The 17,706-nt window shown below is 42.5% G+C and overlaps 1 protein-coding gene across 3 annotated transcripts in view; it reads right to left on the bottom strand.

Moving 5' to 3' along the window:
- The window catches only part of PIP4K2A (phosphatidylinositol-5-phosphate 4-kinase type 2 alpha), a 182,652-nt gene that overhangs the window by 34,573 nt on the left and 130,373 nt on the right, over window positions 1–17,706 (bottom strand). For all 3 annotated transcript variants that reach the window (XM_080974505.1, XM_080974506.1, XM_080974504.1), the window contains 2 exons: window positions 8,481–8,578; window positions 6,408–6,504 (listed from right to left, as the gene is read on the bottom strand). In XM_080974505.1, the coding sequence (XP_080830631.1) occupies window positions 6,408–6,504; window positions 8,481–8,545 (162 nt within the window). In that variant the 5' untranslated portion in view covers window positions 8,546–8,578. The remainder of the gene's footprint in view (window positions 1–6,407; window positions 6,505–8,480; window positions 8,579–17,706) is intronic.

The following is a 17,706-nucleotide window of genomic DNA, read 5'->3' as shown; positions in this document are numbered from 1 at the left end:
ACCAACTGGTCTAGATAATTCAGCTGGCCAGTCATCACCACCAGGGTAGGAGGGCAGTGAAACAACAGTAACAGAGGCAGAGAAGGCAAGCTGGGCACTGAGAGACAGGTGGGTTAAGATTTGGCATGAGGTATGCAAAAGAGAAAAGGACGCGGATGGCGCTGTGGGTTAAACCACAGAGCCTAGGACTTGCCGATCAGAAAGTCGGCGGTTCGAATCCCCGCGACGGGGTGAGCTCCCGTTGCTCGGTCTCTGCTCCTGCCAACCTAGCAGTTCGAAAGCACGTCAAAGTGCAAGTAGATAAATAGGTACCACTCCGGCGTGAAGGTAAACGGCGTTTCCGTGCGCTGCTCTGGTTCGCCAGAAGCGACTTAGTCATGTTGGCCACATGACCCAGAAGCTGTACGCCGGCTCTCTCGGCCAATAAAGCGAGATGAGCAACCCCAGAGTCGGTCACGACTGGACCTAATAGTCAGGGGTCCCCTTTACCTTTACCTTTACGCAAAAGAGAAGAAAAGTGTATGAAGAAAGCAACCACGTTTGTAGCAAAAAGCAACAAACTCAAGAAGAAGAATGGAAATATAGCTTGGGAGCTGAGCAAAAACTGAAGTTCTGACATCAGCGATTTTCCTATAGTGTGGGGATGGAGCGGCGGGGGGAGCAGGGAGAATCCTTTACTACGTAAGCCCCACAACTGGTAAAAAGTCTTAGCATTTCCCTGCACAAGCTGGTTACTCAGAGAGGCATTATAAGATGCCTTCCATCCTGTGACATGTGCTATCTTAACATTTCTCAATGAAAATTTCAAGCAGCAGGAGCAGTGTGGGGACAGAGGAAAAGCCACCTCATTTCCCTTTGAAGTTTATCTGCACTATGGGAGTTTAGGGATTAGCAACGGACTCCAAGAGGGTAGGAAGGATTTAAAGGTCAATTTAATTAGCCCACTCTAATCTCCAATATTTTATACTCTCGTTGGCATATTAATATCATTAAATTATAATATAGTCTTTTCACAAGACTAAAGATTATTTATACAATCGCGCAATATATTTAATCTACATACCGAGTATGTCAAAAGTGATCCTAAAAAGGGAGTTAGAAAAAAATGTAGTAGAGGAAATATTTTTCTTCAGAGGCGAAGAAATGGATGATAAAGCTGGATTTTTTAAAAAAAAAAACTTTTTAGAAAGGTTAGGGTTAAGTAGAAATGACAGATCCAACATTCTGTCTTTAAATTACAAATTTAAAGACAAGAGGTGAGACGCATCAGGGTAAAATCTGGGATAAAATTCTTGGTAGATGCTCTGATCTTACATTGCCATTTTTAAAATGGCCCTTTTAAATAACTTCAGTGCACATCCTCAAAAGGGAATCTTAAAACAAGTTTTCCATAATGCAAAGGGCTTCTACCTTTCTCTCTGAAAATATAATTATCAAGGAAAACTATGAGCACAAAACATGAATCATAGAACTGTGGGTTTATCATCAGAAGGGAGACCAGAGCTTAGTGTTCTCTAGAGCAGAGATGCTGGCGGGCACTATCCCAGTCTACACAATGGATGGAAGATGTCATGGATGGCAAGGCATCAATGGGCATTTTGTAATAAAATTGTTAAAAGCCCACATAGTGCCTTTTCTAATCAAAGACACTAAGAGCCCGATGCACAACATCTCAGGAAGTTTGGTACTAAAATGGGAGATCTCTACTCTCAAATAGAAAATCAGCAACTCTGAAGAAATGGCCTTGCATACAGTGGTACTTCTGGTTATGAACTTAATTTGTTCCGGAGGTCCATTCTTAACCAGAAACTGTTCTTAACCTGAAGCACCACTTTAGCTAATGGGGCCACTGCTGCTGCCGGCTCACGATTTCTGTTCACATCCTGAGGTAAAGTTCTTAACCCGAGGTACTACTTCCAGGTTAGCGGAGTCTATAACCCGAAGTGTTTGTAACCTGAGGTGTTTGTAACGCAAGGTACCACTGTATTTGGAATATGAAAAATGCTGGACATCATATGAGTATCTGATTTCACAAAGGTAGTATTAAGGTAGCGATCAGCAGTTTGTTCCATTTCTCTTACAAATATGTGGGGAGAAGGTGGCCATCTTAGATTTCTGCTCCCTGAACAAGTTCACTGAGAGTGCAAAACTATTTCAAGTATATAAGTGAACTCTTGCTTTTAAGAGATAAAAATATGGTCCCTAGATGAAAATAATAGAACTGCCGTTCACCCTCTTATACCCTGAGAAACCTTTGCTGGTATCTTAATTGAGACAGGAAACTCACAATATGTTTTGTGAAGCAGCTGATTTTTAAAAAACAAACAGATGTTTTGCTATTTCTTTGTGAGCAAACTGATTAAACCCAGTAAGCCTTTTGCCTGATAAAGGTCAAAGTCATTTGCTAATGACTGTCCTACTTTTATGGCAGTGGTCTGACAGCTATTGATTAGGTCTCTCACTGGAGTGAAGAACATTAACAAGCACATTCTAAAAATCAAGACCATTTAGCCCTCTCCCGTTATATAAACTTTTCAATAAACAAACATTTTGCAGTACCTTCAAAAACCATTCAGGAAGCAATCCTAAGAATGCTTACTTGGAAGAAACACCACTGAGACCAGAACGTCTTGATTTCAAACGAGAGAGTGAGTTTGGGACATTTGTGAATTTGGACTTAAACTATTTAGAGTAACTGGAGCCAGATGCCCCTGTTCTTATACAGAGATTAAGCACAACAATTCACACAATTTGAACTGCTGGTTAGGAAATAAGACATCAATTCATTTCTTTAAGTGCAGGAGGCGATTCCGAAACTTCAGTGCTTGCAAGCGTTCCATAAAATAGATTTCAGATCTGAATGCAATAGCAGCAACTTACACGCAGTCCTAATTCTGAAAAGTTCATGTTACAAACACATTATGTCTAGCCCCTGGAACAATTTATCAAGGACATCTACTGTAGATTCCAAGCAAAGACATTTGGGGAGAACAGTTGTTTTAATTACACCGACATGCCCTATTAAACAAACCAGGAAGTGTGCCATTTTACCCATGTTCATCTTGCACACTGCTCAGCGATAACAGCGATAATAGCTGAGAATGAATTCTGGTTGGCATTTGCAAGCCACATTTTTCAAGTAATTGAAATTAGAGTTACTATAAATTATGGGTGTAGAGAGACTCCATTTGCCACCAAAGCTCTGTTGTATGACCATCAGCCTTACATGTAGAAGGAGGTCACAGGTTTAAACTACACGCTACTCTTGATCTTAGCCCAAAGGCCGAGAAGTGATACACAGGTTTAAACACTGTTATCTTCATATGGGGCTGGAAATGTCCCTTGTGGCTAAAACACTGGAGAGCCACTGCTAATTAGCATGGACCACTAGTTTCAACTGGTGGGTTGGGACCCACAAGTGGGTTACGGCCTGAATCCGAGGTGGGTTGCGATGCAACAGGAGCGCCACACCATGCAAATATATGGTAAAATATTGAGAAATGGGTCACCAATTGCATGTTTGGGTTAGAAGTGGGGCCCGAGTCTGAAAAGGTTGAAGGAAAGACTAACCTAGATGGACCAATGGCCTGGCTTTCTATGGACCAGTCAGTGACCAATGCTGGACAAATAGCCTGGCTCTGGTTAAAAGAAGCTGCATATATCCTGGTTAGACAGACAATCTTACTTCCTATCTCTGTAAACCATCTCTGCTGCCTTAACAGAAGCCATCTGTGCACATTGTTGGGCTAGAAACAAATCCAGCTTCTCCCCCCCACCTCCAAATATTTTAATATGTAGAAAAAGTTAACATTCAGTGCTTCAAAAAGGAAGAATGGACAAGTTGACTTGCATGCGCCATTGCAAGCACTCCCTTTTTCAATCTGCAGTGCTACCATAGCCATACTATATTGTGTGTCAGAATGGCAGTGGTTATCAGAGCACTTCAGCTGACTGTGAAACAAAAGGAAGTGGTAATTTCAGAAGCGGGCGGGCGGGGGGAGGTGCAAAGCAGAAGTTGCAAGCATGTGCTTGTGTTTCCCTTCTGGCTGAATAACACATTTCTCAAGACGAAAAGGCTTCTATTTAAGTTACAGCTGTTAAAATTTTAGCTTGATGTTTTCAGATGAAACGTTATTTCCCCTATTGAGGAGAATGCCTCTCTGAATGTTACTTGGAACCAGAAATTCCTAAGACTGCAACTTGCAACAAAGGAGGGGAACAGCCATTACTTATTAATACAGTGGTACCTCGGTTTACAAACACTTCAGGTTACAGACTCCGCTAACCCGGAAGTAGTACCTTGGGTTAAGAACTTTACCTCAGGATGAGAACAGAAATCGTGCGGCGGCAGAGCAGCAGCAGCGGGAGGCCTTGTTAGCTAAAGTGGTACCTCATGTTAAAAACAGTTTCAGGTTAAGAACGGACCTCTGGAACGAATTAAGTTCGTAACCAGAGGTACCACTGTATAAGCAATGCCAATTGCATAGAACCAGGAGGGGCTAGTAATGAACTACTGGTTGAAAAAGGTGTAGGAACATCTTATTGCTTAGCTCTTAATCTAAATAATCAATGTACATTTTGTCTTATTTAAATACACGAGTCCCACCCCCTTCGGTCTAAGTCACTTGCAAGTTGCCTCAGGGGCAACTTTAGCTTGAAGGCCCCTTTTGCAATACAGTGGTACCTCGGGTTAAGTACTTAATTCGTTCCGGAGGTCGGTACTTAACCTGAAACTGTTCTTAACCTGAAGCACCACTTTAACTAATGGGGCCTCCCGCTGCTGCTGCGCCACCGGAGCATGATTTCTGTCCTCATCCTGAAGCAAAGTTCTTAACCTGAAGCAATATTTCTGGGTTAGCAGAGTCTGTAACCTGAAGCGTATGTAACCTGAGGTACCACTGTACTTTAAATTAAAACCCCAACCTGTTAGGTAATTGGAGAAACATCAAATATCAACCCCCTTCGTTATTTCAAGGATGACTCATCAGGATCACTGATGGCAGACGTGATGGTTAATTTCCTTACCGTAATATCAGCAGTTGGTCAGTGTTAAAAGATTCAAGTAACCCAATGATCACCCACTTATGCTCCCCCAAATCACCTGCTTGCCACCATGAGAAAAGACTCCTCAGCTACTGCCTTCTCTCATAACGTGTTGCTGAGTCTAGACACACTGCCTTTGGGAGTCATTTTACCAATACCCTGACAAGTTTTGCTGCTGATATATGATTTGGAACTCTCCCAGGCAAAAGCTCACAAAATGGCCACCCCTTCTCCACACATTGGTACCCTGCCTCTCAGCCACAAGGATTTCTCAATCTAATAGCATAAGACTTATCAGTAAAAAAACAACCACCCACAAGAAACCAACGGATATGACACAGTAGCATAAACAGCAGTAAGAACCACACCCTCTTGAATGTTAAGGGGGAAAGTGTTTTCCATGGTCCTCTAAAAATAAAGAGGGAGCCTGGCAGATGTTCCAAGGGAGGGAGGTTCCAGGGGCAAGACATCAGAAGTGGCTCCTTCCTGCTTCTTGTTGCTACCCCCTTCACCCCAGAAAGTGGGCACCCTGAGCAGGTTCTCTGAAGATGACCTTGGCAATCAAGCAGATCCATATAGGAGCTTATTGTAAGATTCATCATCGCACTTATTAAACATTAGTGTCTTGGGTTTTTTTAACTTAACCTTATAGTTTAGCCAAATACATTTTTATTTTACTAGCTCACGGAGTCTTTATCGCTGCAGGTATTTGTACACGGACCATATTAAATGACAGAGAGGAAACAAGTGGAAGGAAAATTAAACAAACTGAAAAGTGTAAAAATATGTCAGCAAGGCAGATTATTTCCACAATGAGGCAAGGAGCATTTATTACCCACTTAGGATTTCAGAATACTTCTGAGGAAGCCCACGCTAAACTAGCTTGTGGAACAAAACAAAAAATTCTGATGATATGAACACAGTGTACCTACTTCCGACGATAAAACTGTGCCGTTAGGACTTTCCTTATATCCCTCTAATAAAGTTTTGCTAAGGTTACACACCAAGGCACAGAAACTGTAGATACTGCTCTTCAGGTCTTCATCCTCATTCCTCCATCAGCTGTTGCCCAAGGTTATCCCTCCTGCCGTGGGGCAAAGTCAGGCCTGCTGATCACCACAGGCACGGAGGGAAGACGAGCAAGAGGTCTGATGGAGGAACAGCAGCTGCAACACAATTTAAATGCAGAAGTATCAAGTGTGGATCAGGCAGTCCCAACCACCAGGCAGTGATAGAGCACATTCATGAAATATGGGCACTTAATTACCACCAAATAATGATCCCAAATCAGGTCTTTCCCCCTCCTGCTTGCAGCCTGTAAAGCTGGAAATCATCAATATTGTTTATCAAGGTAGATAGCCTACCTGAAAATCCTGATCATCAATTGCAAACCTCTCTCGCAGATTACGAAAAACCATTGGACAATATTCTTTGAATTTGAAATGGCTTGGCATATTTTCTCTGAAACAGAAGATTTGAAGGGGGGAAAACTTGCTAAGAATTTATAAAGATAAACCTGCAGAAGTAAGCTTTCTCCCCTACAAGACCAAGTACCTTCCAAAACAGCAACAGTTACTATAATACAGAACACTGTAAATTTACATCAAAATGCATTAAACAGAACTGTAACAAACCTCTGAACTGAACATCATATTTTGCTCAAGAACTTAATGTGTTCTATTTTGCCCAAGAATTTCCCTAGAAGGTCCAACTAGCTAGATAAAGTGAGGCCTGTGTCATGTGCAACTTAAAAAAAAAAAAACCCTAGCACAGCAGTGCCCAACGTTTGGTCCATCTAGCCTAATGTTGTCTACTTAGATTGAGATAAGCAATCCAAAATCTCTGGAAAATCCAGAGCCCTTCCCAACTCCCATCAGCCCCAGCCAGCATGACGAATAATCAGGGATCATGGAAGTTGTATTCCAGAAACATCAGGAAGGCTGCCAGGAATCAGGAAGGCTGCCAAAAACAACTTGCAATGGCAGTGGGGGGGGGGGATTCATAGATCAGTGGCAGAACACATGCTCTGCATACCCCCCCCCAAAAAAGTGGTGCCACATCCAATCACTGGTATCTCCTGGTGGAGCAAGGAAGCACTCCTTTAAAATCTGGAGAACTGCTGTCAGGCAGTGCAGAGCTAGAGAAGCTTAACAACATGGATAGCTCAGTTGGTTACTGCATGATGCTGATAATGCCAAGGTTGCAAGTTCGATACCTGTAGTCTAAGTGATTAGGATGCTGTTTACTGCACTAACTCTTTTGGCAGCTTCTAGTACTGTCGGTTATAAGAGGGAAATGAGGAGGGTGCACCTAATGAACGCCTGCAAAATTAAAGTGCATTCTTCTGCTATTTGGGGGCACAAAAGGCCAGAGATATTTGCTGTTAGTATCTCAAAAACACCCATTCCAACCTCTGCAGGGAATCATGCAGGGCCAGCGGGTAAGCTCATATGGAAATCTAGAGTGTTATGATAGCTTTAAGCTCATATAGCTAGACTTGCATGCCCCTTTAATGAAACCAAGGTCCTAAGGTGCCAGTGCTTACCAGTGCCTCACCATGGTTGGTGACAGGCAAACTGCTTGAAGATTAATCCAGGCAAGCCTGCATTAGTAGCTGTTGGCAGGCCCTGATATGCAGGAAGGGAAAGGATTTCCACTGACCACATCAGCTTCCCCTGGTTAAGCAGGTTCTCAGCCTGGGGGCAGAACCTGGATCCATCGGTGAGCCTGCAACTTCAGACAGAGCACCAACCTCATTTGCAGGACTCAGACCTAGCAAAGAGACATTCATGCCTTCATGCCTGGCGAGACAAGTCTAGTGTACTGCACTGTAATGGCGGCTGCTCTTCACGGAAGGTGCAGTTCCTCATCTGATGGCATTTCATCAGACATACATTACGCTACTGCTCCAGCTGCCCATTTACTTCCAGAAGAGACCTATGCTAGCCTTGCCTTATAAAACTCTAGAGGCAAATGGGCCTAAACCTCCTCTGCTCTTGAACTGCCTTCCTTTAAGCAGGATGTGAAGGAGCAAGAAAGGATCTTTTTCTCCCTCCTCTGTTCTGTTGTCCTGATGCACTGCAGAGAATATCAGGACTGAAAGAGCAATTATGTTCCTGACTTCGCTGTTGCCAAGGAGGCTGCGGTTCCCATGGGCCATCGCTTCAGTCCCATCACCCTCTGCAGCGCGTTAAGATGACATCAACTGGAGGGCACCATGTTGACCATCCCTGCATTAAGAAATACCACTTTTTGACATGCAGATGTTCCAGTAAGTTTGTAGTCACAGTTCGACATAAGATACTTACAGAAAACTGTATGCCATATGACAAAAAATGCAGTAGGTCGTGCCTATACTGTCTAAGCTTGTTACAAATGACTGAATCACATAAACCATATTACAAACCAAACTAAAAACAACTAACTGCTTCACTTACTTGTTGAAAAGGTGATTGTCCACTTTTATCTTGGAATATGCTTTGAAGTCATCTGGCATCAACATAACAGGGATCTGAACATGGCTCAGTTCATTGATCTATGTGAGGGGAGGAGAAAATTTGAATTAGCAGATTCGTCGAGGAAAACCAATAGTAGAGCAGGATATAACAAAATAGTTTCAATGGTGGGACCAAGTCTATGAAGTCTCCCAGCTCAGATTAGACAGGTAACCTCCTTGTTGAAGTGCAGGTGGGTGACTAAGGCTTGCAGCACACATTTTAAAGTAGTGTTACATTAATTGTTTATCGTCTATGGATTGTTTTTATGCATGTAGCTTAGAATGCAAATGATTGAGCAGCATATTAATGCTTAAAATAAAATGGTAAGCCAGTTGACATTCCTAGCCCGGGAGATCCTTTATTCCCAAATCCATAGCAGTAGAACCAATTTTATAAGCAGGGCAATTTACAACTGTTGTGTTTAAAAACAGAATGAGGTACTGTTAACAACAGAGTTATTCCTGCAGCTCTGTAACTCCAATTTGGAGATCTAGCACCCCCCCCAATAAACTTAAAAATGATTTCCCTTTTCTGAATAAGCTTTTTTCATATCCCTTTATGTCTGTTCAGCATACCTCCAACTTTTCCTGCTTACTACTAAAGTGACATTTTACATCACATACACAACTGACATTTTCCCCCCAGCAGACTCACTCGATTACAGAAGGTATGAATGGCACAGAAGCTTGCCTAACTGCATACAGATAGCTTGGAACTGAACACAATGGAGACAGGCACAGCGAGGCAAGCTTTGAGAAGTCTTTGTTCTCAGGCCTTGCTCAAAATCACATCTTCAATTAAAGTGATGGTCAACAGAAACTGAAGAAGACTCTATTGTTTCAAGGTTTTTGGTGCCTGGCTTTGAAGACTGGGAGGAGCCAGACAAAGCTGAACCATTCTGTGCCATAGTGTAGAACGATGGTTTTGTCTTATCTGGTGAAGTGCAATTTGCATGAAAAACAATGGTTACTGTGTACTATGTTGCTACAAATCAGAAAGAGTACTTTTATAAGGGATAGGACCCTCCTATATCCTAAGGAAATGGTCTTGAATATGATAATGGTAAATTTTGGTATGTTAGGGAAGAATGCTTTGTTCAGAGGCAAAGCAATTGTTTTGTGTGCTAAAAGCCCAGGATTTTTAATTCAAAGGATCTCAAGGTAGCAGGACTGAGAAATACCTTTGCAAGTGGCCCAACTCTGCCTAAGACAACTTCATTTGTGCAAAAGCCCTGGCCAGACTAACCAATCTGGTAAACATTTTCAGGTCTCCATTGCCCACAAGAACCACAGCGGCATCTGAGGATGATACACCAGAAGCACCTTGATAAGTCAGAAAAGGGTGAATGTAGTCTGCATGTTTGTGTGTGTGATAAATTAAGAACTGTAACATACCATAATAACTATTAGTGTACAAAGTAAGTTCTATGAACTGTATTAAAAAAAATTACAGTTCACATGCTTTGGGATCCCTTTTAGAATCCAAGCTATCTGAAGTGTGCCAAAATGCTAAATCTGTGTTCTTACTTCAATCTAAAATCTTTTCAGACATCCAGATGCAACCACTCTCCAGCTGTTTGAGGATCTAATTTGGGCATACTGTCTGGAAAGTTTTTCCATGTTTAGATAACATATGTCCAGATGTTAAGTAAACCCTATTTTGTAAAATTCAGAACATAGCTTCTAGGATGGGAAGACTATAACATCTATTGTTGCCCTAAACCCTTTGTATTAAGCAAATGCACATTGAGCAAAGGAAATCTTATTTCTACTTCAAAGTTGTAAGTCAGAGCAGGCCTAGCAGTTCGTGCAAGACAACTAACAGATCTATAATAGCTATAGTTAATCTGACTGTCCTTCATAGGGAAATGTAACTCCTCGTTTTTAAAACAAGCAAATCACAGTCTGGTTCCAAGAAGAGCGCATGTGTACATGCACACACACACACACACACACACACAGCCTTTGTTTTTCAATACAAGGGGTTGGGAACATTTTAAATTCATGCACAAGCAACAGTTGGGTGTGTGTCACATGACAGTGGTGGATGTCCCCAGAGGCAATTAAGTTGGCAAGGCCAGAGGCGAAAGTGAGGACAGCAACAGATGCAATTCTTAACTTTGTACAGTAGGCTACATTCAGTAGACATTACAAGCCAGAGGTTTCCACACACCTCTACCACCAATCTCTCCCATCCACCATCTAATGGGTTGGCCACTGCTACATCTGGTGGTCAGCAATTCCATTTCCATATGGCTTAGGCCCAGGCTATCTGAAAGACCATATTCTCCCTTATGAACCTGCACAGGGTCTGAGATCTTTGGGTGAGGCCCTTCTCTCAGTCCCATCACTCTTCTAGGCACATTTGGTAGGGCCTTCTCAGTGGCTGCTCCCAGATTTTGGAATTCCGTTAATGGAGAGGCTAGTCTGGCTTCCTTTTTGTTGTCCCTTTGCCAGCAAGTGAAGATTTGTCATGCTCTGGCAGGCTTTGGGGAATTGACTGCTTTTAAGGAAAGGGCTTTTAATAGTGCTGTGCTGGTTTTTTTTACTGCCTGCATTTCAACAGATTTGTTTTTACATTGTTTTAATTCTATTGTAGTTTAATTACTTTTTAACTATTATCTTTTATACGCTCTTAGCTATCTGTGTTTCAACCCCATATACAATTGTGAATGTAGGGTATAACTCTAAAATACAGAATTTAAACTGACAGATGATGATTTGTGAAGAAGATCAAAACCTTGGAAGTAAATTCTGCTGAGTTTCACTGGACAATTCAAACCACTGCGAAGTGTGAACGAGCAAGAGTGAAACATGATTGGGGCAAAAATCACAGCTGCTTCGTTTCTGCTGCTGTCGCCATGCGGCCAGCAGTTAAGCCATGGTTTGGCTTTAGTGTCCAGACCTGACCTTGTGGTATCTCACTCCAGACAAACCACAAGTTCACTTGTGGTGGTTCATGTTAACCATGGTTAATATTGAAGCTTCCAAACGCCACTTCCTGGAGGATAGGGAGAACGGAAGGGTACAAGTTCAAGGCTTGCTGCGGCTTACTCCTGCTTGTAAATGTCATTCTAAATTAGCAGTTAGCCTGTGGCTCTCTGAATGCCATTGGGACACCAGCTCCCATCATCCTTAACCAGCACAGTCAGTGGGCCAGGGTAATAGGAGTTATAGTCTAACACCATCTAGGGCCACAGGTTAGCTATCTTTGGCTGTATATTAACAAAGCTGTGTTAATATGGCTAGAGAGAGTTACAAGACTGGGCACAATCCAGTGCAGTCTCCATTCAGACCCCCCCCCCCATGTTCAGAAATGTCTCTGTGGACTAGAATCCTGGGAGGGGGCAGGTGAAGAGAAGAAAGGAAGCAGCCTCTGGTGATGGTGCTTAGGGAAAGCAATGGTTTATAGCTTCCCACAGTGGCAGTCAGCCTGCCTGGAACAAACTACCCACCTGGGTCCTGCCCTCACTGTTTGCAGGAGAAGAAAGCAGCACAGATCCCTGTTGTGTATATTGTGTTTCATAAGCTACCCTGAGGATTTTTTTTTTAAGTTGCAAGACAGGGTGAAAATAACCTAAATAGCCATTACAATGGTTTTGTACTAGACCTAGTTAGAAATTGTTGTCAAGCACACAGCGGTTGGCATTGGACTACAGACTCCATTCCTTGCTGAGAACACAGAGAGAAGCTCTTATGACTATGGGACTTCCCCCAGTTCTATGGACAATAACCGTAGTTTATAACAAGATATTGCTCAAGTAACCACTGCTGCCACCATTCCCGCGGATAGAAGGCTTTTCAAAAATTCCCTGTATGTATATTAGTATCCCACTTTTTAAGTCATTCCAATTCAGTAAACTAAGGCTTCATCACTGACCAAATGTGCTTTTAACCAAGAGTTTCAACATGCAATACTTCTAAAGCATCTAGTAAACATTTCCTGCTTTGATGTTTATTAATCCTCTAGGGATCACATTAGCAGTTCCACTGGGGTTCTGCCATAGCATGCAAGAGCAAAAACACAAAAGTTGTTTATTTAAGTACTCTTAGAAACTAAGAGGTTACATGGTGTCCCATCTCCAACCAAGAATGTCAACATCCTTTTAAACCTTTCATTCTTTCTAGCTAGGAGACCAAGATGATTTTTTTACTCACAAGTTGAAGAAAGTATACTATGAACAAGGACTAGTAACTAAATGTATTCTTCCCTAGAAGCTCAAGATAAGAAAAAAAGGCTGCAATCCATGTATTATGCTCAAGCCGCCACAAGAAGCAAACGGAACAGATGGTGTCTGTGCCATGGGGAATGTAACAGAGACTACAATCCTCAAACCACTTATTTCAGAAGCAATCCAACATATACAGTGCAACTAATCTGAATTAAGTGCCTTGACGATGTGGCAGCTGCAATATTATTGGCTTTCTTCTTCTTCTTCTTTAACAGAAATGGGAAAAAGACATAAAGAGCAGCAGAAACAAAATCTGCAAAGAGAACATGCACAGAAGTTAACAAAATTGTTTTTCTGGATTGATATTTGATCTTCTTGTCAGCTAAATAAACACAATGCCGAGTCTGAAGTATGATGCAGTTAGGCCAAAGTAATGATGAATCCTGTTTGACCTACATGACATGTCTAATTTGAGTATCAGGTCACTCTGCACCACTGACAAGACAAGCCTTTGTCAAACAGCTGTTAAGATCAAAGAACTAGGCTATTACTACTCAGAGTTCATGGAACTGATCCAAATACCATCTGAAGTATACATAGCTAGAAGAAGCAACTTTTGAAGTTTGGACTACTCATATTTAAGAAGCTTATTTTACTTCCAATACATTTGTTTTATTACTACTTCACTGACCACAGGAAGGTCACTCCAAGTCCACAGTAGACATGGGATATGAATCCAGGTCTTCCAAATCAAAGAAATAACTATGCATTCCAGGTACCATACTTTTATGTAGAATAGTAATTCTACATAATTATGTAGAATTACATAATTAATAATACATAACATAAATAATACATAACAGTATTATGTAATCAATGGCCCAACAAATTGCTAATTACAAACAGCCACTGTTGCCAGTCTTGGCAAAAATGGAGGAGGGAATCAGGAAATCCCACTAAACCAGCAAAAAATGTGTCTAGAAGTTCAGCCTTAATATATATATTCTTCCAAGACTTATCTATTGCTAGATCTCGCCTATAGTGCTCATACTAGCTAACAAAGGTCTACAATTTCTAGTTGGTCAGGTCAAAGATTGGAGTCAACAGCTCCAACTCTCTTCCAAACAAGCCTCCAACCCCCACAGCCATTCCTGAGGATAGGGCCCTCAGGTGTGGCAGGGGATGTGCTGGAAAGTGAGTTGCCTTGCAGTGGTGATTGACTGGATAAGAGCCAATAAACTGAAACTCAATCCAGTTAAGACTGAGTCACTGTTAGTGGGTGGTTCCCTATACCAGATGGATGGGAGGTTGCCTGCTCTTGATGGTGTTACACTCTCTCTGAAGGGGCGGATACACAGGTTGGGGATACTTCTCAATCAATTGACATTACTTAAGGTTCAGGTGGCCTCAGTGGCACAGAGTGCCTTCTACCAGCTTTGGCTGGTGGCCCAGCAGCACCCCAACTGGACAGAGATATCCTAACTTCTGCCACCTATGTTCTGGTAACCTCGAGGTTAGATCATTGCAACATGTTATATGTGAGGCTGCCTCTGAAGACTGTTCAGAAACTTCAGCTGGTGCTGATGACACTAACTATACCAACTGTAGTCAGCCACAGAACATTTAAAAATAGTTTAGAACAATTATATATCGTAGAGAGTACAGTGTTTTCATGCTCGCAATGCCCTTACATTAAACAACATTACTGACTATGGAGCCATACTCCCTTTCTCAGTTGTGAGCACAGATCAGTCCAGAAAGATTTCCGGTGGGTACACAGAGAAATCCCTGAAGACCTATATATAGCAGGAATGGCATCCGTGTATGCACTGCTCCATTTGCTAGCACTGTGACAGTACTCCAGCCATCCAGTCACTCATAGTTGTTGAAGACAGCTGGTTAATAACTGCGCAACATCAATTTTTGTCAACGACACACCCTCCATTAAAGAGATTCGAAGTGAAGAATCCACACAGCAATTTGTGCTTCCAGTGCCTTGGTAGAGGCCAGTTCACATGACTTGTTTAACATATAAAAGTCTCTACAGAACAAATGTATAGTTGTGCGCAACTAGGCTTTAACCCATGTAGCTGTAGCATTGCAGAACTCATTGAAGAAGACTGCAAAGTAAACATGCCAACTCCATGGTGTCTGTTGTGGTGACAAATTTTTCGCAATCAGCAGAACATACAACTTGCAGTTCTTAGGGTTATATAAAAAGGATGGCAATCAATACACATCCTTTTGGCAAGAATCAGACAGACAAAAATCAAATTCTCCAACAGGAGCTAGAATAAAGAGAACACCAAAAGTGAAACATGTAGTATCCAACTGAGTGAGGAGAATCTTGTCATCTTCGTAACAGTGCACAAAGGAAACTGCTTCATTTTATCTTCCTCTTTAAGATAAGCATTGGAAAGTTAGCCATCTCTAGACCATTAAAATGCAAACGGATACTTGCAGAACTCCACATTTAAGTACATCACCTAACTTAGCATTCAGATTGAAAAAGTGAAGGTGATTCTCAAAATTATGATTTCAGAAACTCAGTGTAGCAGAGTGGCTCAACAGTCTTTATATATTCTTGACCCCTGAAGTACACTTGAATTGAATGCTAGCAATAGCAAATGCTGACAGCTGTGAACTAATGAGCCAAGCATGATTCAAACCTCTCCAAGAACCTACACCTCAGAAAACAAGACAGATAGAATGGCATAATAGGTTTATCAGGAAAGCATAAATCGAATACAGGTAGTTTGCCGGCAATTATGTTGCTTGGACAGGCCGATTCAAAGATGGGTTAGGAGGCAGAACAATTACTAATACTGGAATTTGAACTGAAACCAAAGCTTTGCATATGCTTAGGATTTGTAGCAACAATTGCAACAAACATCCATGTGTTTAGGAAAACATATAGAGAACATGCAGAATAAGTAAAGAAATCATACCAAACTTGGATCAATAAAAATAAGAGCTCTCCCCTCAACAAAATAGATGAAAGCACCAATAGCAGTATGCTTTCCTCTGTAGCTCTCATCAAAAGACTCAGTGCTTCAGATCTTAAACTTGTTGCTGTATACTGGAGCACAAAGCATTACCAAATGAAAATGAGAGAGTTTATATTCAGTAAGTTTCTCAGTGCTGTTCAGCTCTAACTGCTAGTAAAACAATTTCAATCATCATGCATTTTCTATCACTTCCACATAGGTAAAGGTAAAAGGTAAGGACCCCTGGACAGTTAAGTCCAGTCAAAGGCAACTATGGGGTGCGGCGCTCATCTTTCTTTTCAGGCTGAGGGAGCCAGCGTTCATCCACAGACAGCTTTTCCGGGTCATGTGGCCAGCATGGCCAAACCCCTTCTGGCGCAAAGGAACACCGTGACAGAAACCAGAGCACACGGAAACACCGTTTAGCTTCCCGCCACAGCGGTACCTATTTATCTACTCACAATATTATGCTTTCAAACTTCTAGGTTGGCAGAAGCTAGGACAGAGCGACAGGAGCTCACCCCATCACACGGATTCGAACCACTGACCTTTGGATTAGCAAGCCAAAGAGGTTCAGTGGTTTAGACCACAGCGCCACCTGCGTCCCCCCACCACTTCCACATAAGATAAAGCATGCATGCAAGTTGGGAATTAATCCCAAGTTTAAAAATACAGTGGTACCTCAGATTACATACGCTTCAGGTTACAGACCCCGCTAACCCAGAAATAATGCTTCATGTTAAGAACTTTGCTTCAGGATGAGAACAGAAATCCTGCTCCGGCGGCACAGCGGCAGCAGGAGGCCCCATTAGCTAAAGTGGTGCTTCAGGTTAAGAACAGTTTCAGGTTAAGAACGGACCTCTGGAATTAATTAAGTACTTAACCCGAGGTACCACTGTAAAACTAATGATCGCTAAGGCATGTGTACATATGGCATTTTACATACTAATGAATCTACTTCAATCATGTGCTAGAAATCAGCAGCATTAGCTATTATGACAGCCATTTTTCATTTCAGATTCCTACTGCCTTACTACTTAGCCACTCTGGGAAGATAAATTTATGCCGAAGTTGTAGAATATAAGGGATGGAAAATAAGCTTGATTCTTCAACCTGTAAGATCCTACCTCCGTTAATAGTTTTGAAGTTAAGAACCTATTTTGTTGAATTGTATCCTGGCTCTAACCTTGGAATTTTGGTGCATAGTAACTTTTAGCAGTTTTTGCATATTTTGACCACTCTGATTTGGAATCCAAGTGATGTCATCTTATCTTAGGGGGAATAGATTGTCTTCTAGAAGGCACCTGTAATGCTAACCCAGACTGTGGCAAAGAGAAGATTGTAGCTGCTTTGTTCCTCCTGCGTTGCCATTGCTGCACTGAAGTGAAATAAACTGGGGTTTCCTCAGGAACTCGCCCATTCATGCTAAGCCATGGTTTGGCTTAGCTTTACATATGAACCAGCTCATAGTCATGGGGGCTGATTGCTATAACAGTAAACCAACATACAAGGGGTCCCATGTCTCCAAGAGCGCAATTACCGTATTTTTCGCTCTATAGGACGCACTTTCCCCGTCCAAAAATTAAGGGGAAATGTGTGTGCGTCCAATGGAGCGAATGCAGGCTCCTTGGCTTCAGTGATAGCAACGCGAAGCCTCTGAAGTGCAGAGGGAGCGCTCCCTCCGCGCTCCGGAGGCTACGCGTTGCTTTCGCTGAAGCCTGGAGAGCGAGAGGTGCGCACCGACCCCTCTCGCTCTCCACGCTTCAGGGATAGCCGCCTGAAGCCTTTGGAGCGCAGCGGGACCTCGCGGCTATCCTGGCTTCAGCGAAAGGAACCCGAAGCCTTTGGAGCGCAGTGCGAGCTCCCGCTGCGCTCCAAAGGCTTCAGGTGGCTATCCCTGAAGCATTTGGAGCACAGCGGGACCTCGCGCTGCGCTCCAAAGTCTTCTGGTTCCTTTTGCTGAAGCCGGGAGAGCAAGACTCTCCTGGCTTCAGCAGAGAGGGAGAGC

Source organism: Podarcis pityusensis (assembly GCF_964106645.2).
Source record: "Podarcis pityusensis genome assembly, chromosome: 12".
Lineage (NCBI taxonomy): Eukaryota > Metazoa > Chordata > Lepidosauria > Squamata > Lacertidae > Podarcis > Podarcis pityusensis.
Note: the sequence above shows the minus strand (reverse complement) of the source record. Positions and strands in the feature narration are given on the sequence as shown.